The sequence below is a fragment of the Pipistrellus hanaki genome (assembly GCF_964339955.1).
Source record: "Pipistrellus hanaki genome assembly, chromosome: 2".
Taxonomy (NCBI): Eukaryota; Metazoa; Chordata; class Mammalia; order Chiroptera; family Vespertilionidae; genus Pipistrellus; species Pipistrellus hanaki.
The window spans coordinates 161,797,830-161,825,721 of NC_140504.1; the positions used below are offsets into that span (position 1 = coordinate 161,797,830).

General features: G+C 39.3%; 1 protein-coding gene across 4 annotated transcripts in view; it reads left to right on the forward strand.

The window, feature by feature from the left end:
* The first annotated feature begins 418 nt into the window (after window positions 1–418).
* Window positions 419–27,892, forward strand: part of MYSM1 (Myb like, SWIRM and MPN domains 1) — a 49,644-nt gene continuing 22,170 nt past the window's right edge. For 2 of the 4 annotated variants that reach the window (XM_084872958.1, XM_084872959.1), the window contains exons 1-10: window positions 420–525; window positions 8,446–8,521; window positions 10,952–11,022; window positions 15,130–15,207; window positions 15,301–15,324; window positions 16,386–16,464; window positions 19,828–19,926; window positions 20,761–21,530; window positions 25,445–25,575; window positions 26,484–26,587. In XM_084872958.1, the coding sequence (XP_084729084.1) occupies window positions 443–525; window positions 8,446–8,521; window positions 10,952–11,022; window positions 15,130–15,207; window positions 15,301–15,324; window positions 16,386–16,464; window positions 19,828–19,926; window positions 20,761–21,530; window positions 25,445–25,575; window positions 26,484–26,587 (1,515 nt within the window). In that variant the 5' untranslated portion in view covers window positions 420–442. Of the gene's footprint in view, window positions 526–8,445; window positions 8,522–10,951; window positions 11,023–15,129; window positions 15,208–15,300; window positions 15,325–16,385; window positions 16,465–19,827; window positions 19,927–20,760; window positions 21,531–25,444; window positions 25,576–26,483; window positions 26,588–27,892 lie in introns of all 4 variants that reach the window. The other 2 variants (XM_084872961.1, XM_084872960.1) reach the window with 2 other exon arrangements.

The following is a 27,892-nucleotide window of genomic DNA, read 5'->3' on the forward strand; positions in this document are numbered from 1 at the left end:
AAAAGTCAGAAGCACCAAGCCCCGGCAAGCTGGGGGCTTCTCAGCTCAGGAAGGGCAAGTTCAGGAGGGGCTGGACAAGGCTTCCCACTCGCCCTGTGATGCACAGGCCCCGCCCCCAGGCTGCCGCTCCACCCCGTGATGCACGGGTCCCGCCCCCAGGCCGCCGCTCCACGCTCCACCTCGTGACGCACACGGCCCGCCCCCAGGCTGCCGCTCCTCCCCGTGACGCACTCGGCCCGCCCCCAGGCCGCCGCTCCTCCCCGTGACGCACACGGCCCACCCCCAGGCCGCCGCTCCTCCCCGTGACGCACGGGGCCCGCCCCCAGGCCGCCGCTCCTCCCCGTGACGCACACGGCCCACCCCCAGGCCGCCGCTCCTCCCCGTGACGCACGGGGCCCGCCCCCAGGCTGCCCATCTCTCGCGGGATCTCCTGGGTAGACGGATGGGGTCAGGTCCCATCATGGCGGCGGAGGAGGCGGATGTGGACGTCGAAGGGGACATGGTGGCAGCGGCGGCACAGCCCGGGTGAGGCATAGAGACCGGGCCCCGCAGGGACGCAGAGGGACACGGATGCGCGGAAAGTGCCTTGGAAAGGCCGCGGGTGTGTCCAGGGTCAGGGGAGCGGAAGAACCCCCGTAGGCACGGGGCGTCCCGGAGCAGAAGGGCCGCGCCCATCCCGCCGGCCGGCTGCTCCTGCGCCCCAAGGCCCGCTGCCGGAAGCTCGTGCACGTGTCGGACGCCCTTTCCCATTTTACAGGGATGCTGTGAGCATGTGTACTTCGCCCTAGCACATTGCAATTAGATTCCTCCTTTACCTCCGCCTCAGAATCTCGCCATAATTCGCCCTGTGCCTGACAGTAACTAGAACCCGGGCGGCCCGGGACGGGACCTGCGCTCTGAGACCCTTGTTCCAGTATTTGCAAGCCTGTGACCGTGGGCGTGTCGTTTCAGTCCTACTGGCCACAGGTTTCCTCTTCCACTTAGGGTTAGTGGTGGAAAAGTTCCCGAGAGGCAGCTTGGCTTCAAGGCTTGGGGTAGGACTGAGTTGGACAGCTCTGGGTTCTCTTGCATCGCTGGCCCTTCCCGTTACTAGCAGTGTGGCCTTGGGCCATTTAACTGGTCCCATCCTCTGACAGCCCACGTGTAAACTGACAGTCATGATATGTACCGCGTGCGGTTATTGTGAGGAGCCATTAAAATAAATACGGGATGAATTTCTGCATGTTGTAGGGCACATGTGTCAAACACACCGCCCGCGGGCCAAATCCAGCCCGCCAGGTCTTGCAATGTGGCCCGCACCGCGCTGTCATCACTGCATTCCGCTGTCAGTTTATGACATTGTCAGTTTACGACTGTTCAGTAAACCATTCGGCCCACGATTTAGGCTGGATTTTAGATTTTGGCCCCTTCTCTGATTGAGTTCGACACCCCTATTGTAGGGTGTTCTGTAAATGTGTTCTTTGCCATCAGTTACTTTTAGGGATGGTATTGTGAGGACCCAGCGAGGAGTCAACACTTATTAATTACCGATTCCTGATTCCTGCATATCAGGCCAATGTGGATTTTAAACAGCAGTGTACAGACGGAGAGATCTAGCCCTTTCATTTCTTGTTTTCTGGGAAGAAATTGATACATGCCATTAAAAAAAAAAAAAAAAAGATTGTGCTTCCAGATTCTCCTTTTAGTAATGGAAGAGGCCTAGACTGATGAGGAATCAAAAGAATTCCGTTCCAAACTCAGCCAGCTATGTTGCTTGTAACTATGAACAACTTTATTAGAACTCTGTTAGGTTGAACCATGTGAAATGTTCAATCTTACACCATTTTTTACCTATAAAGTGGCGATTTCATATGGTCCAATCTAATAATAGGGCCTCCGTAAATGGTGGAGGAGAATAGTAACTCTTGACAATGAAGGTCTAAGATAGAGGGTTTAAAGTGCTCGTGAACGCTAAAGCACTGTAAAAATGTGCGGAGTAATTAAATTCATATATAGTCATTTTTCCCAAAGTCTTTAGGTAGAGCAGCCCAAAGTTATGCAAAATGAGTAGAGAGCCTATTTTATTAACAATTATCTTGTTAATCTTGACCAAGTGCTTTTGCTTGCATGATTTAATTTACTTTTCACAAGAAGTCTATGAGATCAGTGTTGCAAGGATATTTATTTGCAGTCAAGAGAGAAATAAGTTGAACTTGGAAACACTAAAGATCACCTGAGGGCATTGGCTCTACCCCTTTTCTTTGGATTCTTCTTCATCTTTATTTTTCTTATTGTATTTACTTTTTCTCCCATGTCCCCACCCCATTTCTCTTTCTTCTTACTCTGAGCCTTGAGTCTATTGGTGGCACCTCTGATCATCTTAGTCTTATGCAGGAAGGATTACAAAGGTGGTTGTTTCCTGGTGGTCAGAGTCATTGCTTTACCATCTCCAAGGAGTATCAGTGACATTATATTTTGGGGATTCGTGCCCCCTGATGTGATTTTTCAACTTTACGATGGTGCAAAAGTAATAAGCATTCAATAGAAATCGTACTTCCAATTTTGAGTTTTGATCTTTTCCGAGGCTAGTGATAACATGTACGATACTCACGTATGATGCTGGGCAGTGGCATCATGTTGTAACTCCTAAATAGGCAGGGGATCACAAGAGATACTCCTACAGTGAACTGTGTTGCCAGCATTTTTTGGATATTGTGTTCTGAGCACGTTTAAGGTAGGCTTGGCTAAGCTATGATATTTGTTAGGTTAGGTGTATTAAATGCATTTTTTACTTAGTATGGGTTTATTAGGACAAAACTCCATCATAAGTCAAGGAGCATTTACACTTGCTAAGTGCTAGGTACCAGAGTTAGAAGATGGCATTGAAATTTTTTTCCCTTCTCTTTCTCCTACCATTCCTTATCATCCTCCCTTTCTTTTGCTTGTCCTTTAAGTCATAGTGTTCTAAGTGGTTTTTGTCATAAGACATCTACTCAATAAATACATACTAGTAGTCCCTGGTGATACCATATCTCAAGACTTAAATTTCTGTTTGTTGGGTTGGACAATATGAAAGTTTGCCAATATTTGACCTACAAAAATGACTATTTCCTAAGTTTACTTAATACATGTTGATCTTTCCCAAATCTCCCTGCCAACCCAAATCTTTTCCTATCTTCATATCCATTTATCCAAGTTTCTCAGTCTGTTTGCATTTGGATGTTCCACAAGGCCTTCTATCTCAGCTTATAAACCTTCCCCACCACATGTGCCTCTCTGGGTTCCCTACTTTAGTAAATGGCACCATCCTCCCAGTCACCCAAGCAACAGACATACATGTACTCTTTACCTCTCTCCTTCCACTTCTATCAGTTATGAATGGTCTATTGATTCTTAATATCCTCTCAAATGTATTCACTTCTTCCTATTCACACTGCTTGTTCTCTAGGTCTAAGTTACTGTCACCTTTTCCTAGTGTTTATACTGGAATCACTCTTAACTGCTCCTTGCCTCTTTGGCTCCTTCTACTCTTTCCTGAAGTTAGAGCATTCTTTCTTACATCCAGGTCTGATCATGTTATTTTCTTCAATCCCCAGTTGGCTTTATGATAAAGTCTTCATTCCTTAACTCCTAGAGACACCTGTTTGATCCATGCCTCATCTACCTCATTCATTCAATCATTTAAGAAATATTGATTGAACAACTCTGTATGCCAAGCTCTGTGTATACAGCAGTTACCAAAACTAAGTCCTTGCTTTCGTAGAACTAACATTCTTATTAGATGAGACAGACAGTAACATTTCTGTATATGTCAGATGGGGAGAACTGGAAAAGATGAGGGAGGGAAGGTGGACGGCTGACTTATCAACTGAGTCCCTTGCAATTTTAACCAGGGATAACTATCAGGGACTGAAACTATGGGGCCTTAAAGGTCAGTGTGGATATAGTGTAAGAACTGGATTTGGAAAAGGGAGAAGCAACAGAATTGGCAACAAGTTGAATGTGCATTTTGAGGAAATAAGGGTAGGTGCACGTTTCTGTCCTGGGGCTAGGGGATAGAGGTGCCATCGACTGATATAGGTAATGATAAAGGAGTAGCATTATTTCAGAAACCACCTTCCCGACAAGGATCCAAGATGGCTGCACAGGTAAACACCTAACCGCAGCAGCACACAACAATTTCAATGGAATACAACTAAAATATAAAATGGACATTGCCCAGAGCTACAGGTAGTCTACTGACTGAAAATTCTACAACAAGAAGGAAAGAGAAAACCAGAAGGAAAATCAGAGGAGCTGAAAAAGCCTAAGGTACGGAGACATGCTGCGCGTGCGGAGAGGACAGAGCCGGAGAGGAGGAGAAGGCTGGGTGCCTGCCTGGCGTTCCCTAGCAGGAAGGAAATAAAAGCCCTGGACTGGGCTAAACCTCAGAACCGGCAGCGCTGAGCCCCAGTTCTGGGCCAGACCCTGGGGACCCAGGCTCAGGCAGGGGGAGACAGGGCTGTGAGGCGGAATCCCAGGGGAGTGGCAAAAAGCGGAGCCCCCGGAGTCACGCACATTGCGCGCAAAGGAAGGAATGTTGACTCTGATGCTAGATTGCCTTGGCGGGAAGGAATCAAGAGCTCCAGCCGTGCTGGGTCCCAGTTCCGACTGTTCTGAACCCCAGTTCTAGGCCAGACCCTGGGAACCCAGACTCAAACAGAGGGAGACGGGGCTGTGAGGCAGAGTCCCAGGGGAGTGGCGGGGGGGCGGGGGGTAGGGGGGTGCCGTTGGGCCCTTGACCGCTGATCTCGGGCCACTAAGCCGAGGCCGGAGGCTGCTTCCTGGGCGGCGCCAACCCCGGCAACAGGCTGAAGCTGCACAGGAGGCCACGGAGAACAAAGGGGTGCCGCAGGCCAGCCTGCTGAGCTTCCAGGACGAGGAGGAAGAAACCGAAGAAGTTTTCAATCTGAAGAAATCAAGTTATAGCAAAAGATAGTAAAATTACTTAAGAAAGAATACAAAGAAGATCTTGAAAAATCGAAGACTAATACAGAACTCAACTCAGCAGCCAACATTGCAACATAAATGTGTTTAAAAAAAGAAAAGAAAAGAAAAGAAAAAGGACAGAATGCCCAGAGTGGCCAGGCCCAAGGCAGTGGAAGCCAGGGCCTGGAGCAGCAGCAGCCAGGTCCCAGAGCAGCAGCAGCCAGAACCAGAGCAGCAGCAGCCAGGCCCAGAGCAGCCAGACCTGGAGCAGTGGCAGGCAGGCGTGGGGCGGAGGCGGCCAAGCCCAGGGTGGCCAGGCCAGGAGCACCCAGGCCTGGAGCGGCCAGGCCCAGAGCAGCAGCAGCCAAGCCCGGAGCACCCAGGCCCCAAGTGGCCGGGCCCGGACCAGCCAGGCCCAGAACAGCAGCAGCCAAGCTTGGAGCATCCAGGCTCGGAGCAGCCGGGCCTAGAGCAGCTGCGACTGGAGCAGCCAGTCCCAGAACAGCAGCAACCAAGCCCAGGGTAGCCAGATCGGGAGCTGCCAGGCCCAGAGTGGCTGGGCCCAGAACAGCCAGGTCGGGAGCAGCCAGGCCTGGAGCAGCAGCAGCCAGACCTAGAGCGGCCAGGCCCAGAGCGGCCAGGCCCAGAGCAGCCGGGTCGGAAGCAGCCAGGCCCGGAGCAGCAGCAGCCAGGCCAGGAGCGGCAGTGGCCAGACCCGGAGCAGCTGGTTGTGGAGTGGACCAGAGCAACAGAGTCCAGGCCCGGAACAGCTCTCTCCTCGCCTACCCATACCCCAGGGTTGCCTCTCAGACATGGCTGGAAACTTTTGGGGGAACTTGAGGGTCTGCTGAATCAAGTGATGAAGGCTTAGATCTGGATGTGTTGAGTTAGTATAGCGCTGGGGTGTTGATCTGTGAGTGCCTTGTGTGGGGTCTGGATGAGGTTGGTTGATCTATTTGGAAATGTCTTTTGTGTGAAGTGTATCCTTGGGCATGTGGAGGTATTATTGATTTGAGAAAATGCTAAGTAACTGATTTACTATCTGAAAAATTTAAAGTTCTGAAAGTTTAAGGTCTCTTGCCAAAAAGAGGTTTTAAAGCTAACACCTTAATTTTAATGGAGAAAGGGGAGGACAAGCCCTTCCCACCCAGAACAGGTAATCCAATTCCAACCAGCAGCTATCTTTAAACAATGTGTTCATTTACATTTGAATGGCTACACCTTTTGATAGCCTAAGGGCAAGTTTACATGTAAACAAGTTTGCTTCTCAATTCCCAGGGCAGAAAAACCAAGGTTTAAAATTATTAGATTTTAAAATTTATTCTTAGAAGTGTAAAAGTTTATTAATTAAAACAACAACAACAACAACAACAAAAAGGATATTGAAAAACCTGATGAACAATATTAGTTGTTGATTGTAGTAGAGTCGGAGATATGGGAGGGGAGTGGACTGACAGTTCCCTGGGAAAGGGGGAGTGGTGGATGGGGAAGAGACTGAACATAAACTGTGCACCTATGGATGAGGACAATGGAGGGTGGGGAGGGGGCGGAGAGTGGGGTGGGAACCTGGTGGAGGAGGGAAGAAATGAGGAACCTTTGGAATAATATGAACAATAAAGATTGATTTAAAAAAAAACAAAAAAAACTGTGTGTTAGAAATATTGCCCTATCTGTCTTGAAAATCCTTTTCTAAAAATAGCATGTGTAATTTGACTTTATGTTGTTTGGGGACATACAAACTTTAAAAATATACAGTCAATTATGTCTATTTTTATTGGCTTTTGGATTTTGTGTCTCATTTACAAAGTTTTTTCTGACCTCAAAAATGTTCTCCTAAGCCTCAATAAATGTTCTCCAAATGTTAAAAAAATAAATAAATAAAATAAAAAGAGTAGCATATTTGAGAGGAAAGGTGAACTCAGGTTTAAACATGCTAATATGCGGTACCTATCGAGATTCAGGTAGGTGTCCAGACACATACACCAGTGATGTGGGTGTTGCTAATCCTTATTGAGAAATAACATGTAAAAATATTTCTGAAGTAAATTTGAAGTGTTACTAGTCCCACCTCTTGCATGCTTGGCAGACCTAGTTAAGTAAATGTTTTCTCCTGCTGATACAAGTCTCAGAATCCCTTAGTTTGTATTTCTGGTAGCCCCTACCAAATCTAAATTGACACGAGTTAAAACCTTTTTGTTATCAACAATTGAGAGACATTATCACTTTTAGTTTATTGTAGATAGACTGTTAGCCCCACAATTCATTATAACCACTATGGAACTAATTGAAGATTCAAAAATGTAAAGAATTTGACTGTAGGTTTTTGCAGTCAAATTCTTATCACTACACTAGGTCTGGGAAAAGTCAGTAACTTAACTGGGAAAATTTATAACTTTAGGACATACCGTGTTTCCCCGAAAATAAGACATCCTCCAAAAATAAGACCTAGCGCATGGAAAGATAAGACATCCCCTGAAAATAAGACCTAGCGCAACTTTGGGAGAAAAAATTAATATAAGACACTGTCTTATTTTCGGGGAAACAGGGTACAAAAGCAAAAATTTAATTATATCGTAGATTAGGCTTTCCAAAACTTAAATATTTAACTATTCAGCCTTTTTGCATATGAAGTGAACATATGACTTGAGAGAGTTCTTATTAGTTTACTAATGAAAGGAGTGAATTAACAGTTTGATCCCCATGGATATATTAATAGAAAAGAGCCCATTAACCCAAGTTAATTTGTTATATTATATGAGTTGTATTAAAACATTACATTCTCGTATCTCTTCATTGTACTGTCCTTCAACTATTTTCTATTCAGTTTCTTCCATTTGTTTATTTTTTTTTCTATTTAAAAAAATATATTTTATTGATTTTTCACAGAGAGGAAGAGAGAGAGGGATAGAGAGTTAGAAACCGATGAGAGAGAGACATCAATCAGCTGTCTCTTGCACACCCCCTACTGGGAATGTGCCTGCAACCAAGGTACAGGCCCTTGACAGGAATCGAACCCGGGACCTTTCAGTCCGCAGGCTGACGCTCTATCCACTGAGCCAAACCAGTTTCGGCTTTTTTTTTTTTTTTTTTTTTCTATTTTGAGGGTGGTGCTATTGATGGTAGCTTTCATGCTTTAGGTATATTTAAAAGAATTAATTGTAAAGTTGAATTCCTACATACAACTCAAAAGAAATCTGAAGTGTTGATTCATGGCCACAGAGCATGTGTGGTTGCTGCTTTGGGTGTTTTTTTTTCCTTATGAAGTTGTTTATTCTTGGGAAACAAAAGAAGTGAATGGACTTGATGTTTAGCAGTTGAGATAAGGTAACTTAATTCACAGACCAAAGAGGTACCACAGGCACTTCTACAACATTAAATCTGTTAAGGAGAGAAGGGAACTAAATATTTGCTTAACATCTCAACCTGCCAGTCACTGCTATTTAAAATGTATACATTAACTTATGTAATATCACTTTTATACTCATTTTCTTATTACAGAAACGATGAAAATACAGCATCTATTTTACAAGATCACTATCTTGATTCATCATGGAGAACTGAGAATGGTCTTATTGTAAGTATTTTATGAAAATATTAGGGACATTAAGCTATTACTCATTACCCCAAGTACCTCTTTTTTTTTTTAATTTGGTGCTAGTTCTCAGCAATAACAAAGGTAATAAATTTAAACTTTAAAAAAAATATATTTTTATTGATTTCAGAGAGGAAGGGAGAGGGAGAGAGAGGGACATGTGAGAGAATCATTGATTGGCTGCCTCCTGCATGCCCCTACTGGGGATCAAGCTCACATGTGCCCTTGACCAGAATCAAATCTGGGATTGCAGACCAACGCTCTATCCACTTAGCCAAACCAGTTAGAGCGAAACATTTTTCTTCCTGAAACTTATTCTTATTTCTTTTGACTTTGAAAAATTGCTACAAATGGGAAACAACTGTTGGATCCAGCTGGATTTGAATACAAGTCCTTGCTCTACTACTTACAAGATTTGTGAACCTCAGTTTCATCTGAAAAATGGGGATCTTTGCAGGGTTCATTTCCTCATTTAACAGTTAATTCCTGAATATGTACTATGTGCCAAACATGACCAGATATGGGGGTTCAACTATAATTAAGACATACATGATCTTTCAGGGAGCTTATAGTCTAAGAGTCAGTTATTAAATAAATAGACAGACTAATTATAAATCATGAAGGACATTAAATACAAACTAAGGGTGTTAGGATGGGGAACCTACTTTAGATAAAGTCAGTATGGGAAACAGGAGGTGACTTTTTAAAAAATTATTTTTATTGACTTCAGAGAAGAATGGAGAGGGAGAGAGAGAGAGAAATATCAATGAGGAGAGAGAATCGTTGCCTCCTGCATACCCCCCACTGGAGATTGAGCCCACAACCCAAGCATGTGCCCTTGACCAGAATCGAACCCGGGACCCTTTAGTCCGCAGGCCCGGCACTCTATCCACTGAGCCAAACCAGCTAGGGCTGAGAAGGTGACTTTTAAGTTGAAATGTAATAAAAGAGCGGAGTAGATATGTGATGAGTTGAGGAAAACATTAGGCAGAAAAATAGTATTACAAAGGCTGGTTGGAAGTCAGTTATAGAATATGGTAAGGGGAGGTGTGACAGGTTGGGATGGCAGATGAGAACTCTGTCATATTTGTAGGAATCAAGAGACCAATTAAGAAACATTTGCGTATTCTAAGCAGTATTTGGTGGTAACTTGGCCTGAGGTGGTGGCAGAATCAATAGAAGTAGAGAGATTTAATTATATTTTGGAGGTTGAGCTCCTTGGTAGACTGGACATAGGATTGAAGAAAAGGAAAGAATCCAGAGTGATTCTTGGGTTTCTAGCTGGAATAACTTGGTGACTAGTAGTGCCATCTATAAAGTTGGGAAGGCCGGGGAAGAAGTAAGTGAAGGAAGGTATGTGATGGTGAATTTTGATTTATTTTTTATTTATTTATAATATTTTTAAATATATTTTATTGATTTTACACAGCCGGTCCCAGCTGAATTATGATTTAAATGTTAAATTTAAGAAGCCTACTAGATACTGAAGTGGAAGTTTTGAGGGGGGCAGTTGAAAATAACAGTCTAGATCTTGGAGACGAGACCTCAATTGAAATTAAAAAAAAAAAATAAATAAATAAATAAAAATATATATATATATATATATATATATATATTTTATTGATTTTTTTACAGAGAGGAAGGTAGAGGGATTATTAGAAACATTGATGAGAGAGAGAGACATTGATCAGCTGCCTCCTGCACACTCTCCAGTGAGGATGTGACCACAACCAAGGTACATGCCCTTGACCAGAATGGAACCTGGGACCTTCCAGTCTACAGGCCGACACTCTATCCACTGAGCCAAACCGGTTTCGACCTGAGCTGAAATTTTTTAAGTTTTGAGAGTTGAAAATGTATGTGATTATTCAAGGAGATATTGCAGCTTAAGGGAAAAAGAATTGTGAGTTTTGGAAATAGGTGAAATATCTAGCATAATGCTGATAACTAATAGTCCTTTATACATGACTAGAGGCCCGATGCAGGAAAGTCATGCAAGAATAGACCTTCCTTCCCCTGGCTGCTGTCACCAGCTTCCCTCTGGCACCTGGGACCCGAGCTTCCCTCACAGGCCCAACTTCATCCGGAAAGTCATCCAGAAGGACACCAGTCTAATTATCATATTGTGCTTTTATTATCATAGATAGCCATTATTACTTTATCATGGATAGGAGCTTGAGCCTTGGACTCTTAACAGACTTGAGCCTTTAACTCTTAACAGGGATGCCTCTGTGAAGTAATAATGCCTATTTCGTAGAGTTATTGTGGGAATCAAAGCTATGTCTATGTGCTCTGTAAATGACAGCTGAAATTGTTAATCATATCATTGTACGTTTTCATTTAACAATATATGGAAGATAACTTCAAAAAGTAGTAAATAAAAAGAAAATATGTTCTTGTCTTTTATAATAGCCTTGGACTCTGGACAGCACCATCAGTGAAGAGAACAGAGCTGTCATTGAGAAAATGTTGTTGGAAGAAGAGTATCCTTTAATGATGCGAGGAAAGAAGATTTCAGGGTTTAATACCTCTAAATGCAAAAATTACAAAAGAGACCACTGTTAATTTGGCGCCAGATTGCTACAATATTTTATGTTACCTACCTATGCAAAAAAGCTGCATTTTATTCCTTTGGTTTCTGTTTTATTGCTAAGTCTGAGGTATGATTCAACATTTTTGACTTTCTATTGTTAACCAACTCTTTATACTGTCTGAATATTGATTTAAAATTATAAAATGTTTTAAGTTAGCTAGAACCTGTAGTCCAAGACCATTTAATCCAAATCCCCAATCTTCATTTATATAAGCTGAAATCCAGAGATATTGATTTGTCCAAGGATTCAGAATTAGAATATGTAAAAGTTCTCACTTTTTTTTGATTTTTTAGAAGAAGGGAGAGGGATAGAGAGTTAGAAACGTCGATGAGAGAGAAACATCGACTAGCTGCCTCCTGCACACCCCCTACTGGGGATGTGCCCGCAACCAAGGTACATGCCCTTAATTGAATCGAACCTGGGACCTTTCAGTCCATAGGACAATGCTCTATCCACTGAGCCACACCGGTTTTGGCAAGTTCTCACTTCATACTCAACCAATTTACAGGTGTTATGTAAGAGGAATCAAAGTAAAAAGCACAAAACAAAAACAAAAGGATAAAGATGTGCCATCCTCCTCCTTCTCACCCCCCCCAAAAAAAGATCCTTATCCATGGTCAGGCACTGGCTTCTTGTCCTTGTTTCTTTAATCTGTATGTGATGTTAGCAACTTAATTTCTTTGGGACTAAATTTTCTTATATGTAAAATGTGAGGATTTAACAAAATGATTTCTGATTTTATGACTTATAAAGGGTATTAATAATAGTTTAATGAGTAGTGGTTTATTTAACATTTTCTATTAGCCTTTAAAACAGGTGAAATTAATTTTAATAATTTATTTAACTAGTAATGTTATTTCAACATTTAATATAAAAACATTATTGAGATCTTTCACATTCGTTTCCTAATCTTTGAAATTCATTGTGTATTTTATACTTAAAATGCGCCTCAGTTTGTGCTAACCACATTTCAAGTATTTAGTAGTTACACATATGGCTATTGGCCAATGTATTGAACAATGCAATTCTAAATGAAGGAATACTTAAGTAGTTACTGGTTCACTTCCAGACGTGGAAGCAGAAGTAATGAGAGTAAAAGCTATGTCAGCTCTTAGAGGACAGGGATAATATTTTCTTAAATCTTTGTCTTCAGTATCTAGTACCTAGCATAGTGCCTGACATCCACAATATACAGGCAATAATTGTTAGTGAAGAATATTTCTGATTAAGTTATTGTAACAGGCAGTTTTAAGACGTTTGAGAGGAAGGCTTTCTGGTAGATTTGACCTAAGTGTTTGTTAGTTTATTAGGGTAGAGAACAACCCTGAGCTCTTCTCTGTTACCTTGAGAAATATGAAGACAATTGGTGTCCAAAATTACCCTGGACGACCAATCAAATTCATCCATTACATTCTCCATATGGTTTAGGGAAAAAGAATTAAACATTGAAGATGAAGATGTTTCTTCTCTTAGCCACTGCTGAAAAGGAAGATAAGAGAAACGAGCATTTATGTAATATTTTATGCAGGTACCATTTTGTGAGATTTTACATGTATTGATAGTAATATTTAATCCATGTAACAGCCCTGTGAGGTATAAATAATTTTATCAAAAATTGTACAGACCTGAAAAGGGCTTTGAAAGGAATTGGTTTATTTAGGATTCGAGTGTGACTTTCATGAGTATCTATATATATAAAAAGCCAGCAACCAGAAGGTAGTAATGACAGAACAACTGATAGCTATGACACCCACTGCAGCCAGCGAACCTGCTGGATCAGGGTGGGGTGGGGCCAGCTGGCCATCCAGCTGGCCATCCTCCTGCAGCCCCTGCCCCACCCAGCTCCACCCCAGATCAGCACCCCCTCCCTGATCAGGGGCAAGGATGGCCAGGCAACCACCAATGGCCCCTCCCTCAGGCCACTGGTTCCTGATCGGCCCCCACGGACCCTATTTGGGGGCGGGGCTGGCCAGCCAGCTAGGCCACTGCCCACAGCCCCTCCCCACAGCTGGCCCAACCCCGATCAGCTCCTACCACCCTGATCAGCCTGCAGCCCCTTGCCCCAGCCAGCTCCACCCCCGATCGCCCCTCCCCACACCAATTGGGGGTGGGGCCAGCCATCCCACTGCCCATAGCTTTTCCCCACAGCTGGCTTTGCCCCCCTGTAGGCTCTCTTTCAACCCAATGGGGGAGGGCCCACCAGCCAGTTGTCCACTACCCCTACTCCAGCTGGCTCTGCCCTAATTGGACCCCGATTGGGGTGGGCCAGCCAGCCAACCTCCTGCCATCTCCTCCCAACAGGCCTGGCCCTGCTCTGCCCCATTGGGGTTGGGCCAGCTGGACCCCAGTTGTGCACAAGTTCGTGCACTGGCCTCTATACTAATAAAAGGGTAATATGCTAATTAGAGCAGATGTCTTCTAGACAAAGCTGCAGTGGCTGCAAGGGCCAAAGGCAAGCAGCCATGGCGGCACCTGTGAGGGCTGAGGGCAGGCAGCCATGGCGGCAGTTGCGAGGCCTGGGGCTCAGGCAGTCATGAGCCCTGGTGGCTGCGAGGCCTGGGGTTCAGGCCTCGCAGCTGCAGTGGACTGCAGTGGTAGCAGTAATGGGGTGATGGGGGTGGTGCATTCCCTTGATTGGCCTGGTCGCCTTCCACAGAGGGAGGCTAGAGGCAGCAGCATCGAGGGAGTAATAGGGGTGGCGCCTTCTCCTGATTGGCTGGTCACCTCCTGCAGAGGAAGGCCAGTTTGTAGTCAGTAGGACATCCCCTGAGGACTCCCAGATTGTGAGAGGAGGCAGGCCAGGCTGAGGGACCCCCCTCCAGTGAATGAATTTCATGCACTGGTCCTCTAGTACTGTCTAATAAAGAGGGAATATGCAAATTGACCATCATACCATAACAAGATGGCTGCGCCCACAGCAGAGTCAGGGATTCCATAACACAAAATGGCTGCATCCCTAGCTTAGTCAGGGATCTCGTAACACAAGATGGCTGCACCCACAGCGGAGGTCAAGTTCCCATAACAAGCCTTAACAAGAAATCAACAGGGACCTGAGGTGGTGCCCCCCGCCCACCAGGGCTTGACGGGGGACCTCAGGCTGCACCCCCTGGCCTGGGCCAGGGGACCTCAAAGTGCGCCACCTGGTGGGGCTTGACAGAGGTGGGGCCAGCTGGGTTTGGATATAGCCCGATGGGGGTGGGGCTGGCCCGGTTTGGGTCTTGCATAATTTCTAGGTGCACATGGGTGGGTGGGGGCGGTGCACCCCAGACTCTGACAAGAGAAAGATTTTCATACACATTTTATTAATTTTCTTTCATCTCTGACACTTATAGAGAAAGGGCAAATAGCAATATTAAAACACTAGAGGCCCAGTGCATGAAAATTCATACACTGGAGTAGGGCTTCCTTAGCCTGGTATGTCCCCTCTCACAGTCAGGGAGCTCTCAGTGGTGGGAGGTGACCCAGCAATCAGGGGAAGGCGACTACCCCCCCTATATCTCCCCCCCCCCCCCCCCCCCCCCCCGCAATCACACCTTTGCTGCTGCCATTGCCAGCAGAGTAAGCCTCAGCCCAGCCTTGGTTACCTGTGCCTCGGGCAACCCTGGGGGGGCCATCCAAGGCTTACCTGTGGCTTGGGCCAGCCCTGGGAGGCTGAGGGGTTGAGGGGACTGGGAAACTGGAGGCAGGTGCATGGAGTGACCGGACCTGCCTGCTGCCCCAGTGGGGCTGAGGGGACTGGGTGCTGCCATGTTTGACGGCATGGCAGTCAATTAGTATATTCTCTCCTTACTGGATGTGGGCACCACCATCTTTGTGAGGGCATAATGGTCAATTAGCATATTCCTTCTTTATTAGATAGACTTTCCTCTTAATTCCCTTTTAATGTGCACAAATTTCATGCACTGGGTCACTAGTATAATATGAATGCGTACTTTATATGAGTCATGTAAAAGTTATGATTTTATTATTTTTAAAGTTTCCTTAATAATTACACAGGTATTATTTATCTAAAAAATCACTTCCAGAAAAATTCTGGCTTGATCAAAAGGAAGATGATAAAAAATACATGAAGAGGTAAAAATTAATTATCATACTTTTAAAAATATGATCAGTACTTTTACAAACTTCACACACTTCCCTATTTTCTTTTTTCATGTGGTGGTGCAGTCTGCAGAAAACAGCAAAAATCATGTATGTACTTATGTTTAAAACTTTAAAACCTTTTGTATTAGTTAAAAGTTATGGGAAAATTAAATAAAAATTATGGTTGGCTTGTGGAAAAGCTTTCTTGATCTTGAGTTATACAAAAATATAAGATAAAAATTTCTTGTATACATTGGAATGCCCCAAGGTAATTTTATGCTGCTATTTTTTGAAATTTCTCTTTTGGTTTCATCAGATTATAGAAAAGATAGGTTTCTTAGGGATTTGTGGGTAAACTTTTAAAATCTGCTATTTAATATTGGGAATTGACACTGTCTGTTAACTTTTAATCACTTCAAAAATTTAATTTGAATTTGTAGCTTTTAAAAAATTAAAGAAACTATTAACTATTTTATTTAGTGTTTATAAACTTGCATGTTTATGCTCCCTTAAAGGATAAGGCTTACAGATTTGCAGTTGCCAAAAGTTTGAGCACCAAACAGACTTTGGCTTTTTCATTTTGCTGAATAAACAAAAATAAAAAATGAAGTTAATGAAAAGATTAATGGTGTACTTGAATTAAATTAGTGAGCCTCATCACTTTTAATTTTTTTAAGAGACTGCAATTTCAAACGCAATAAACATGATGCCATAGTTTGTTTGTTTTTTTTATTACTTTTCTGGCTTGTTATTTACATGGATTTACATGGAAGAATCAGAGATAATATTTCTAGAGTCAGTTTAAACTTTTACATGCCTTTCAGGATTTGGAAATATTTTAATGTCTGCTGTTTTATGTCCAGCATAAAGAACCCTATTTGTTTGTTTTCACACTGACTCCCTTTGATGTCTTTTAGTGTTATCTTCACTCAGACCCAAGGATTATGTCTTTTGGGGCTCCTAACTTACTGAGCTAGAGAATTATAGGAGACAGGGTAAATCTGCCTCCTCATGTAGAGGCTGCAGCCTTCTTCTTCTTTTACTTTTTTTAAGTTCTTAGACTCAGAATATTGAATTTATTTTATGGCTATCTATAATCTTGAGCTGCATAAATACAGAATGTTCCATTTCAGATTTTTTTTTTTTGCAATTCCTTTTTCCCTCCTCAGGGTACAATCTCCTACAAAACCAGCCAGTTTCTCAGTAAAGTGGACGATAGAAGAAAAAGAGCTGTTTGAACAAGGGCTGGTAAATAGAGCAATTTTTGACTTATAGTAAAATAATTCTAGAAGTAAATATTGATAGAATTATAAGGTTAAATTATTTTTAGAGACCAGAAATTTCTTTTTAATCACAGTGATTATATATGTAGTTTTTCTATAGATATAGTGATGATGTATGTAGTATAGTACTAGAGAATTTAACTCACTTAAGTTAATAAAATATTAAAATAGATTTGGATTAATTTTTGAATAGTTTTTATCCTATTTTTATACTAGTAAAACCCCCAAGTTGAACTATTTCTTTAAACTACCTGGTTTAAAAGGGAGAATTATTTAGTTATCTGTGCATATGGAACTGTCTGTGTTGGGTTGAGTTATTTTTTATTCAGATAGTTGTCATTGTGCGTATAATCTAAATATTTTAGCAGATGTAATAAAAGACAAAACATGGTGTGTTTTTTTGTGTGTGAAAGTTTCACTGAGACCTATATAAATGTCTACAAATTATATAATGGAAAAATATGTATGCCAATTTCTAATTCTGAAAATACTTCTTAATATGAAGACATTTTTAATAAAATATTCAGAAAAGTTTTTTAGCTATGGAAAATAGATTATATCATTTCCTTTAAGGTACACATTACCCAGTGTTATACTAAATAAATTTTGAAGTTATATATTTACATTAAATTTATAGGATATTTATATAATTATGTAGGACTCAGAAATGCTAATTGAAGTATTATTGATAATGTTTCTACAGATGGGAAATAAAATGTGCTTGTATTTTTATAGTCGTTACTATGACGGTCATATATTCTATGATGTTTTTATATAAATACCTAATCTATTGAGTGTTTTATCTCTTCTTGAGATTTTTATCCTGTCCTGTTATATTTTATATTTTTGTATTTTAGTCTGTTGCATGATTATCATTTACATAATCTGACTCTTAACTAACTAGCCATTTATTTAAATTGTCCCTTACTGAAGACCACACACACACACACACACACACACACACACACAAACACACACATCAGAGCAAGTGGGTTGTGAATTTTTAGGTTATTATTGTTGACATTGGTAGTAGTTATAGGAGCTACATCTGCATGGTTCAAAATTCAAAGGTGCCTAAAGTTTATAAGGTGTAAAGTTTTAACTCTTGTCTCAGCCTTCAGTTCTCTATGCATGAGGTAATCATTTTAATTTTTTTTGTGGATCCTTCCAGAGATATTTATCCCTGTATAAACAAATGTGTATTTATTTATATACTAGAGGCCCAGTGCATGAAATTTGTGCATTTGAAGGGGTTCCTCAGCCCACCTGCGCCCTCTCACGGTTCAGGAACCCTCGGGGGATGTTCAACTGATAGCTTAGGCCTTCTTCCCAGCCATTAGTCATACATCCTTAGCACTGCTGCAGAGACTGGAGAGACTCCCACCACCATCAATATGCTCACCAGCTGTGAGCTCAGCTTCTGGCTAAGTGGCACTCCCCTTATGGGAATGCACTGATCACCAGGAGTCAGCTCCTGTGTTGAGCATCTGCCCCCTAGTGGTCAGTGTATGTCATAGTGACTGGTCATTCCTCTGAAACTGGCTCTCCCACATCTCTGGAGGGTTACCAGATTGTGAGAGGGCAAAGGCCAGGCGAGGGACCCCATCAGTGTACTATTGAGGCTGAGGAGGGAAGTGAGAGGTGGGCCAGCTGGAGAGGGACTGCGGGAGGGATCCAGGGCATGTCTGGCCCTCCTCATTTGATCGTCCAGACCCCAGCAACAAGCTAACCTACTGGTCTGAGTACTTGCCCCCTGGTGTTCAGTGCATGTCATAGTGAGCATTTGAGTAGCCTTAGCATATTAGCATATTATACTTTGATTTGTTGAATGGCCAACTGGACGACTGGACACTTAGCATATTAGGCTTTTATTATATAGGATGTAGATACCATAAACAGATATTTTAAACTTAGAACGGTTTTCCACAAAAATAAATGGAACTATTGGTTATATTTTAACCTTTTGATGTAGTTTGCTTATGGACTGAAATTTCTCAGGTTTGAGAGAAGGGGATTATGTGGTACTGAACGATGAAGGAAGATTTTTTTCCTTCTTTTTCTTGGGCATAGAGCCCTCCCTTTGCTCTATTTTAAAATTAATGAATGTTTTCTTTGCTCCTGTTGTTAGTGTCCCCTCTGTAAGCTTCATAGTGCCCAAGCCCTTACAGTCCCTACTGGTCACACTTAACCAGATCTGTCCTATCTCCAAAGTGCTCCATGCTGCCAGATTACCTGCTTGACTTTATTCCATAATAAGATAATGAATTCTGCAGTAAATTTATTTTTGCTATGCATTAGTTAAGAGCAATATAGATAATTAATATATACTCACTAGTAATTTACCCTGAAATACTTTCAGTTTTAAGAAATTATCCACATATCATATTTTCTCATGAATACCACAAATAAATGTATAAATTAAGGTTTATCATTTGGGTTGGATCTTTGAAGATGACTTGCTACCATAAGTCATGACTGCCTGGCCTGAAGCCTGCCCTGAGGTCAACTCCCCTGTGTTACGGCTGGACTTTTTTTGTTGTTGGTTTGTTTTTCATAGCTTTAAGAATTCTAAAAAATTATAATTGTTGAGTTACTTTGGGAAGTAGAGAATATTTTGGGTTAGAGATATTATAAAGGAAGTTTATGTATGTATCAAATGAGTCTTGATACCTAAAAATCCATTTAGCTTTAAAATTACATTTATTCCTTTCTGTACTTCAGAACACGCCAGAACTCCCTGGAGTTCTTAGTTTTTCTCACCACGGCTTAATGTTAGCAAGTGGACAATCTTCGACAATAAAGGGGTATAGGGAGGCTTTGGTTGCAGCTCTCTTCATTTATGATTCTTGTCAATTCACCCTGATGTCTGTGTAGAGTATAATGGATATTGTAACAGATAAAATCTTGGCATGAGGGTATTTTTAAATTAGTGTCAGAACATACTCAGTTGATTATATAAATGACAGATGCAACCTGCCTCCATTTCAGATACTTTTTAAGTTATCTTAAGATTTGGAGCATCATAATGTGCAATATGAATACATAACAGTTAGGAATACATAAAAGTAATGTATCTTTATTTAGATAGCTATGAAAAGAAAACTAATTTCTAAACTATTTTGGTCAGTTGTCATTAAGTCCAGATTCTAAAAGAAGAATGTGGGCCTTGATTTTAAGTCTTAGCTATAAATGAAGCTTCATTGTGTGCTTTAGAAAATAAATGAAGATGGGTTTTTCTTTTAATTTGCTTTTTTTAGTGTGGCATTTGCTTAGAATATTAATAAGTCAGTTCAACAGAAGCAATTTCTTTTTCATTTTGATAACATAGGCTAAATTTGGCCGAAGGTGGACCAAAATTGCAAAGCTAATTGGAAGCCGAACTATTTTACAAGTGAAGAGCTATGCCAGACAGTACTTTAAAAATAAGGTAAGCAGAATATAACTATATTAATTGATAATATTTTAAATAAAATTAGTAAGAAAAGTAGGTTTTAATTCAAGTATTAAAATACTAATGTTCAAAGTTTATATAGTGGAAATATCTCCTAACAACAGGAGCAACAGGTACTTTATAGATATTTATCTTCAAAATCTCTAAGTATATCTTCAGTGTTATGATTGTTCCTATTGAATAGGTATTATATTATTCTACTTAACTTCATACAGTTAAATAGAAGAAGATATTAATTGCTCACTTAACCTGTTAACCGAGCAGGATCTATAAATACGTCAAACGTAAACACTATCGGGAATGGGTAGGACATATGAATACGTTCTTGAAATATATGTTGCGCCCTGAGAGGGACGGTATATATTTTTTGTAATCTTTATAATTGTTTGTAAAATTTATAATTTTTTAATTCGATGTTTCCATTTTTTTGTTGGTATTCTTTCTATTTGTTTGTAATTTTGTATTTTCCTTTGTGCTTTATATATAAATAAACGAAAAAATATATATTTCATTTATTTTAATTAACTATAAATAAAAATTATAATAATATAAAATTACGTCCACTGGGCATGACATACTGACACGTCCTAGTGAAAGAGTATGCGCCCGTTGTACGTTGCATAATTAAAAAGGGAAATCTCTGGTTAACAGGTTAAAATATAATAAACACTTTAAAGAAAAGAACAATAAAGGTACAATACACCAGCGATGTGCTCAGTTTAATAACATTGTATTTATCCTGATTTTTGTGCCAGTTATTAAGTTTTCAAATTGTAATATTATTGGGGTTTTATCTTGATTTTTAATAAGGTAAAATTAGATGGTCCAGAGAAGGAAGCATCAAATCAGAAGAACAGCAGTGATTTTCAGATTAAAAGTGAAGATGAAAGCACAAAGTCTTGGACCCCTTCAAGTTTAAGGGGACGTGCTGATCCCAACTTGAATGCTGTAAAAATTGAAAAGTTATCTGACGATGAAGAAGTAGACATCACAGATGAGGCAGATGAATTGACTTCTCAGGCACCTCAGGAGAATCCTAGCAGTGATATTTTATTAGATATCCCTAATAGTAAAAGTAATGAAACCTACCAAGGAGAACGTATTACCTCTGACAGCCAGGAAGATCCCATTTCTAAATCTTCCAAGGAATATCTTCAGAATCCAAAGCACATTGAGATGGAAACGCTTTCAAGCTCAAGAATTAAATTTTGGACTGAAAAAGAGAGCACCAGTGATGAAAAGTCAGTAGAATTAAATGATCAGAAATGTAATAAACTGATGAAAAACTGTGATAAGCATAATGGAAATGTAATAGTAGATGATACCAGGCTGTTGCCTTCTCCGGAGCCTTGTGAAGTTCAGAAAGATTTGAGTGATCATGAAATGCTTTTTCATTCTTGTCAAATGGAGGAAGAGCACCAGGAGGAAGAAGAGCTTAAACCACCGGAGCAAGAAGTAGAAATAGATAGAAATATTATACAAGAAGAAGAAAAACAAGCAATTCCTGAGTTTTTTGAGGGGCGCCAAGCTAAAACACCAGAACGCTATTTAAAAATTAGGAATTACATTTTGGATCAGTGGTAAGGAAGAATTATAGATACTGTTTTAAGACTTATGATATCCTATAGTATTTTAATTAGGCTTATGCAGAAGTTAGTATTTTATAATGCTAATGATCCAGAGAACTTGAACTTAATATATTTCAATAGGCAAGACTTAAAGTTTCTTGTGAACTTTTTGGGGAAAGCTTTGGTAAACATTGTTATCTGTAGCTATCTTAATCCATCTCTGTTCATTAGAATGTTTGGATCTGGAAAAAGGGGTAGATGATTGCCTTAAGAAGTACTTTCTTAGGGCATTGTTAGGGAGATATAGAAAGCACTACCGTTCTGGAAAAGGGGATGACATACGGGAACACCTTTCCTAGTTTATCCTGTACTTTGAAATATAAAGAAAACTTCCATGGCAGGATAATGTCATTCTAAATAGCTGCCTTAAGTGCTTTGAACTTTGAACCTGTGGCAGATAGTTCATTGCTTCATCCAGCTTCATCAGGAAACAGGAATTTTTGATATATGCAGTTTACCCTAAAAAATGTCAGTACTTTTTACTTAAATTATTTAGTGGGGGTTGGGGAACAAACCAAAAAACTTCCTACTTTATTAGCCTAAATGCTCTGAATGTAATTTGAATTTTTCATAATAGCTTGAGACATCATTAAACATTCATAATTGTTGTTTCAGGATTGTATAGGGCCGTCTTTATAGAGGGCTTCTGCTACAATCTAGGAAGATTACCAAAGGAAAACAGGTTATTAAATCAGTAACCATTTTGCTGTACAATATTGAGTGATTTGGCTTTTAAGGATAACTATATTCTTAAGAAAGATTTTTGATCTTATTCTTGCAGCCAGTTGAGATTGTTAAAAATAAAAGTTTGGGTAAGGGTGGAAACAAAGTAAGGAATATGTATAAAGAACAACTGACATTAGCATAATGTTTTACAGTTTATAGAAAGCTTTTCTGTGTCATCTGATTCCTTAACAACAATCCTATAAAATAGGCAGCTGGTATTTTCAATACTAGTATTTGATAAAACAATTTTGAGGTTAGGAGAGGTTTACAGCCAGTCTTGGATAGACTTCTGTGCAAGTCCTGACACTCTAAAACACTCTTTCCATGATTCCATATTGCCTAATTCACACTATTAAAAAAGATAAATTGATATCTATTGTAATTTTCATTTTGGAAATAAGAGGATGAATGGCCAAAATTGAATGACTTTAAAATAACTCAAAAAATGTCTTTATGAATCATCAGTGAATATTTACTGTTACTTTAATCAAATTTTATTTGTCACTTTGAATTTTGGATTCTAAGAGGCAGAATAATTTATAGAGACAGTATAAATTATATAGCAGTAGTTTCCTAATGTCATTTGCCTTAGTTCATGAAGCTAGTTAAAAGTGTTGCTGTTTCAGTAGGAGAAAGCAATAACAAATGTTTTGAATAGGAAATCAGATGTTCTCTCCAGAAATAGAAGAGAGAATGGTTAGGGACTGGATGTGGTATTTAAAAAAAATGGAAAAATTAATGTTTTAAAAATAAAAAGAGGCCTGCTTGATTTGTTTGTAGCTAAAAGATCCTTCTCATAAAAGCACATGCAGTCAACTCTCTGCTTAGGGGAATTTAATAAAAATAGTAACCAATGCCATTATTGAATGCCTACCAATGCCATGCATTGTATTTAAATCATCTCCAATCCTCTTGACAACCTGTCCTCCTTTTACAGATGAGAACAATGAGTTTCAGAGAGTAAAAGGAACTTGTTGCAGGTTACTATAAGTGAAGATGATATCCAGGATCTGTAGTCTCGACTCATTATTTTCACACTCCCGCCTCAGGGCCTTGACCTAGAGACTTTTCATTCTGCTTTGGATGCTTTTCCCTCTAGATCTTGCTGAATCTTGCTTCCTTATCTCATTTAGGTCTGCCCAAGGGAAATTAAAGGCCTTCTCTAACCACCCTATCTAAAATAGCTCACATACATATCTCCTTCCTCTCATTCTCTTACCCTGTTTTTAATTTATCTTCATAGAATTTATTACCACTGAAAATATTATATTTTTATTTATTGTCTCTCCCCTCCTCTTTTACCCCCCTCCCAGTGATAGGCTCCACACTAGGACAGATTTTTAAAAATAATCTATTTGTTCATTGTTAAATCCCTAATGTTTAGAACAATGCTTGGAATACAGAAGTCTCTTCATTTGTTAGGAAGAAAAGATTGAATGAATGATTCATCATTATATCATGAATAGATGTTTTGAGAGGCTTTATCATTTGTTCAGCACTGTACTAGATTACTAAGTTCTGCTTAAAGCAGGGGTCTTCAAACTACGGCCCGCGGGCCACATGCGGCCCGCAGAGGAGTCTGATCCGGCCCGCCAGGTTTTTTGGGCAGTGAGAACAGCCGAGGTGTTACAGTAGGAATTAGTAGTTCATATAGTCCGGCCCTCCAGCTCTCTGAGGGACCGTGATCTGGCCCCCATTTTAAAAAGTTTGAGGACCCCTGGCTTAAAGCCTGTGATTTGGATAATTTTTAATGACATCAATTCAGTTTTTAGACTCCAGTTTTTTTGGTAGCCTGTTATACCATGCTCATTTCTGCTTTCTTGACTTTTGTGCAGTTTGTTTTCTTGTAAAACATTTGAAATCTCAACTTTTCAATGGAACTTTGAAACCCTCCCATATCACAAATTACTTTTTACCATCTCTGAAGTTTTATAGAATTTATTATTTCAATTATGGTTTGCTTAGAGAGGCCTTCCCCAAATATCCCGTCTAAAATAGTCTATGCCTATTTATCTCACTGTATCCTTTTTTCTTCCTAGCACTCATTGCCACCTGACAGTACAATAGATATTATTCATTAATTTATTTGGCTGTCTCCCCATTAAAGTAGTTCATGAAGCTAGGTAAAGTGTTGTCAGGAAGTGTTAAAGTAAGGTTCGGAAGTTGATATTATTCATTTCTGTATCCTTAGTGCCCAGAACAATGCCTGATTCAGAGGATACAAAATAAAATAAATATTTGTAAGATAAAATAAAGGTTGAGTAAGAAATACCTGTTATATGATTTATCTGAATACTTGGTTTGTAATGTCTGTTTGCATCTTGTCACTTAAAGTAAGTGCTTTAATTTCTCTGACCTTTTTGTTTCTCATCTCTAAAATGAGAATAATAAAATCTATATCTTGTAGAGTTGTTGATGAGGATTAAGGTACAGCATCTGGCATAAGAACTTAGTAATTATTTGCTTCTAGTATTAAGTTTTCTATTACTCTTACACTTTATATTGTACTATCTATCATGGTACATTATACATGTTCTGTAAATATATGTTTTATTATACAAACTTTTCATTTCTTTCATAATTTTTGGGCATTTCTTGATTTCTTTAGGATCCCCTATAATGTCTGTTTTCCACTGAGAGTAAGCACTTTATTGGCATAATGATTAAAGACATAAAATTTTTAAGTATTTATAAGGTAGTTTATAATGAAAAGATACTGCTCTACAAAGTAAAAATAGATGAACCTAGTGATATACTAAAAAATTCAAAAAGCCTAAAATACCATATACTTCAATATATTATCGAAGTGTCCTTTTTAGTCAAGGATTCAGACTTAAATTTGGATCTATAGGTAAATAAGCTTCTAGCTTAAAAGTCCTGGGATAACTGGCATCTATTTTATTTAATTTAATATTGGGAAAGAAGTGATACTTATAAAAATCACACTAGTAAGTTATTATATCATTTTATTTCAGAAAAAAGTACATTTGGGTATTATGTATTTGTATTATATTTACTACACATTTACATATTGTGAAGGGGTGAATTTTTAACATATTTCAAATATTAAAAGTTTTCCCAGAAATCCTTTTTCATGTTTTTATTTATCCAAAATAATTGTACTTCCATCTCTTAATTAGGGAGATATGCAAACCGAAATACTTAAATAAGACCTCAGTACGCCCTGGCCTGAAGAACTGTGGGGATGTTAATTGTATTGGACGGATTCATACATACCTCGAATTGATAGGAGCAATCAATTTTGGATGTGGTAAACATAAAAACCCAACATGTTTTACTTGACATTTTTATCTTATGGCACCCATTAATTTCTTTGATGGTTAGAATTCAGGTGGATTTAGAGAGATTCTATAGCATTTTTGAATAATTGTATTGGGATTTTTCTGTAAAACAGATTTCCGGTGATTAAACTATATTTCCCTTCAACCTACAGTGAAAATTGGTGGTATAATTTTTAAAGAAAATATATGCAGTCTAGGTAGTACAAATAATTTAAAAATGCAATTCCTTGTCAAGTAAATTTTTAAATGTATTCTACCCCTTTATTAACATGACATATACTTTTTGAAGAAAGATAATACCATAGTTGCAAAGTGTTAAAGTAATTAGAACCTTGCAACTCATGGTTTGAGAAGAGTGTTCTGTAGTGTCTTTGAAAAGATAACTAACCAGAAAACTTCCTGTCAGAGATGGTTTTTATTTTACAATAGTTTAAAAGTCATAGAATTTACAGTTTGCCCTGAGGTCTTTGTTTGCCCAACGCACTGTATATTAGTACTAGCTTTTCAGGAAAACTAAGGTGACATAGCTTCCTCAGCCACTAAAAGAAAAATGCAATCATATTTTCTGGATTAGACTTCCAAAGTTAGCAAAGTGGACTTAATAAAAAAAAATTAAACAAATTATCCATTTCCTACATAACACATTTTATTGAGATTTCCTTATAATAGCATTACTTTTATGTGAGAACTAAGTGGCACATAAAGTATGTGAAAGTAGATAATATCTCCCTCAAATGTGGAGTAGGATAGAAACATTGAAGCTCTGGTATATAAAAAAAACTTCGAAATTGGCTTACAATATATAGTCAGTGTAGATGTGTCTCCCTTTTTAACAAATGAAAAAATAGAGTGTTTTGTTTTCCCTAAATTCCAATAGAACAGGCTGTCTATAACAGGCCACAACCAGTTGATAAAGTACGAATCAGAGACAGAAAAGATACAGTAGAAGCATACCAACTTGCCCAGCGTCTGCAATCCATGGTAAGCAGTCACCTCTCTCACTAACTGATCTCTCCAAATTGCTCTTTACCCTATTAAGTAAGGTATGTCTACTCTTAACTGTTTGACAAGTGGCCATTTAGTGGAAGAACATGTTTTCTCTTGTATTTTACCTTGCCATTCACTTTTCTGTTTCCATTCAATTTCACATAGGTTTATAAGGCAAAAACAAAAATCCTCAAATTTCACTGGCAATCTTTAATAGAGAAGTGTAATGTTTTGCTAAAGTGGCCTTAGACTGCTGTATTTGATTTCTAAATCTAAGATTTTATTTACACTGTACAGTTAAGCTCTTTTTTTCTTTTTAATTTATTTTTGTTTGTTTAAAATTCTTACCCTAAGATTCAGTCTTTTGGGATAGTTATCGAAAATATTTTAGACTTTACTTTTTAATTCTTGAGGTTAGTGAATTTTACAATAGTTTAAAAGTCATGAATTTTATTTAAAAAATAAATCCAACAAGTCCTAAAAAACAGAATCATGTGAATCAATAAATAGGTTAAATTGGTAATAGGTGAGATAAAAAGGAATAAATACAAGAGTGGGTGTCTTAGTGTACTTGAGCTGAAACCAGTTCTACCTAGATTTACTGTAAGAAAGGATGTTTTCAAATATAGTTGCTGGAGATGTTGCTAGTCAAACAGTGACCTCTGGCAAGCTAATTCATTTAAAGGCTTTACATTGAGTTTGCAAAACTGAATGTTAGTAATGCAGTTATCCAACATTGTAATTTTTTTTTTTTTTTTTTTTTTTTTTTTTTTTTTACCATTTGTATTAACTAAGCAATCTTTTCCTTTCTAAGGCTGAAATATAATTATTTTGCTTCTAATTTTCAATATTTTCCCACTTGCTGTGTGTTCTTGCAAGTTTTCTACCACAAGTGATTGAACAGGAAGTAATTTTCTTAGGGATTCTTTTTAGACTTCAAAATATATTTTTAAAATGTTTTTACTGATTTTTGAGGGGGGGGGCGGGAGATGGATGTGAAAGAGAAATATTGATCAGTTGCCTCCCTTATGTACTTATGTACCTGGATTGGGATTGAACCCAACCTACAACCTGGACGTGTGTCCTGACCAGGAATCAAACTGGCTACTCTTTAGTGTATGGGATGACACTCAACCAACTGAGACCACACCTGCCAGGCCAGTCTTAAAAATACTTTTTGTTTGAGTGTTTTAGGTCCCAAGTGTTTAAAGAAAATGAAAATTAAAGACGAAATCCCATAGAATACAGAAAATAATCACTTCTATTTCTGAGCAGAGTGCTAACTATTGAACATAAATT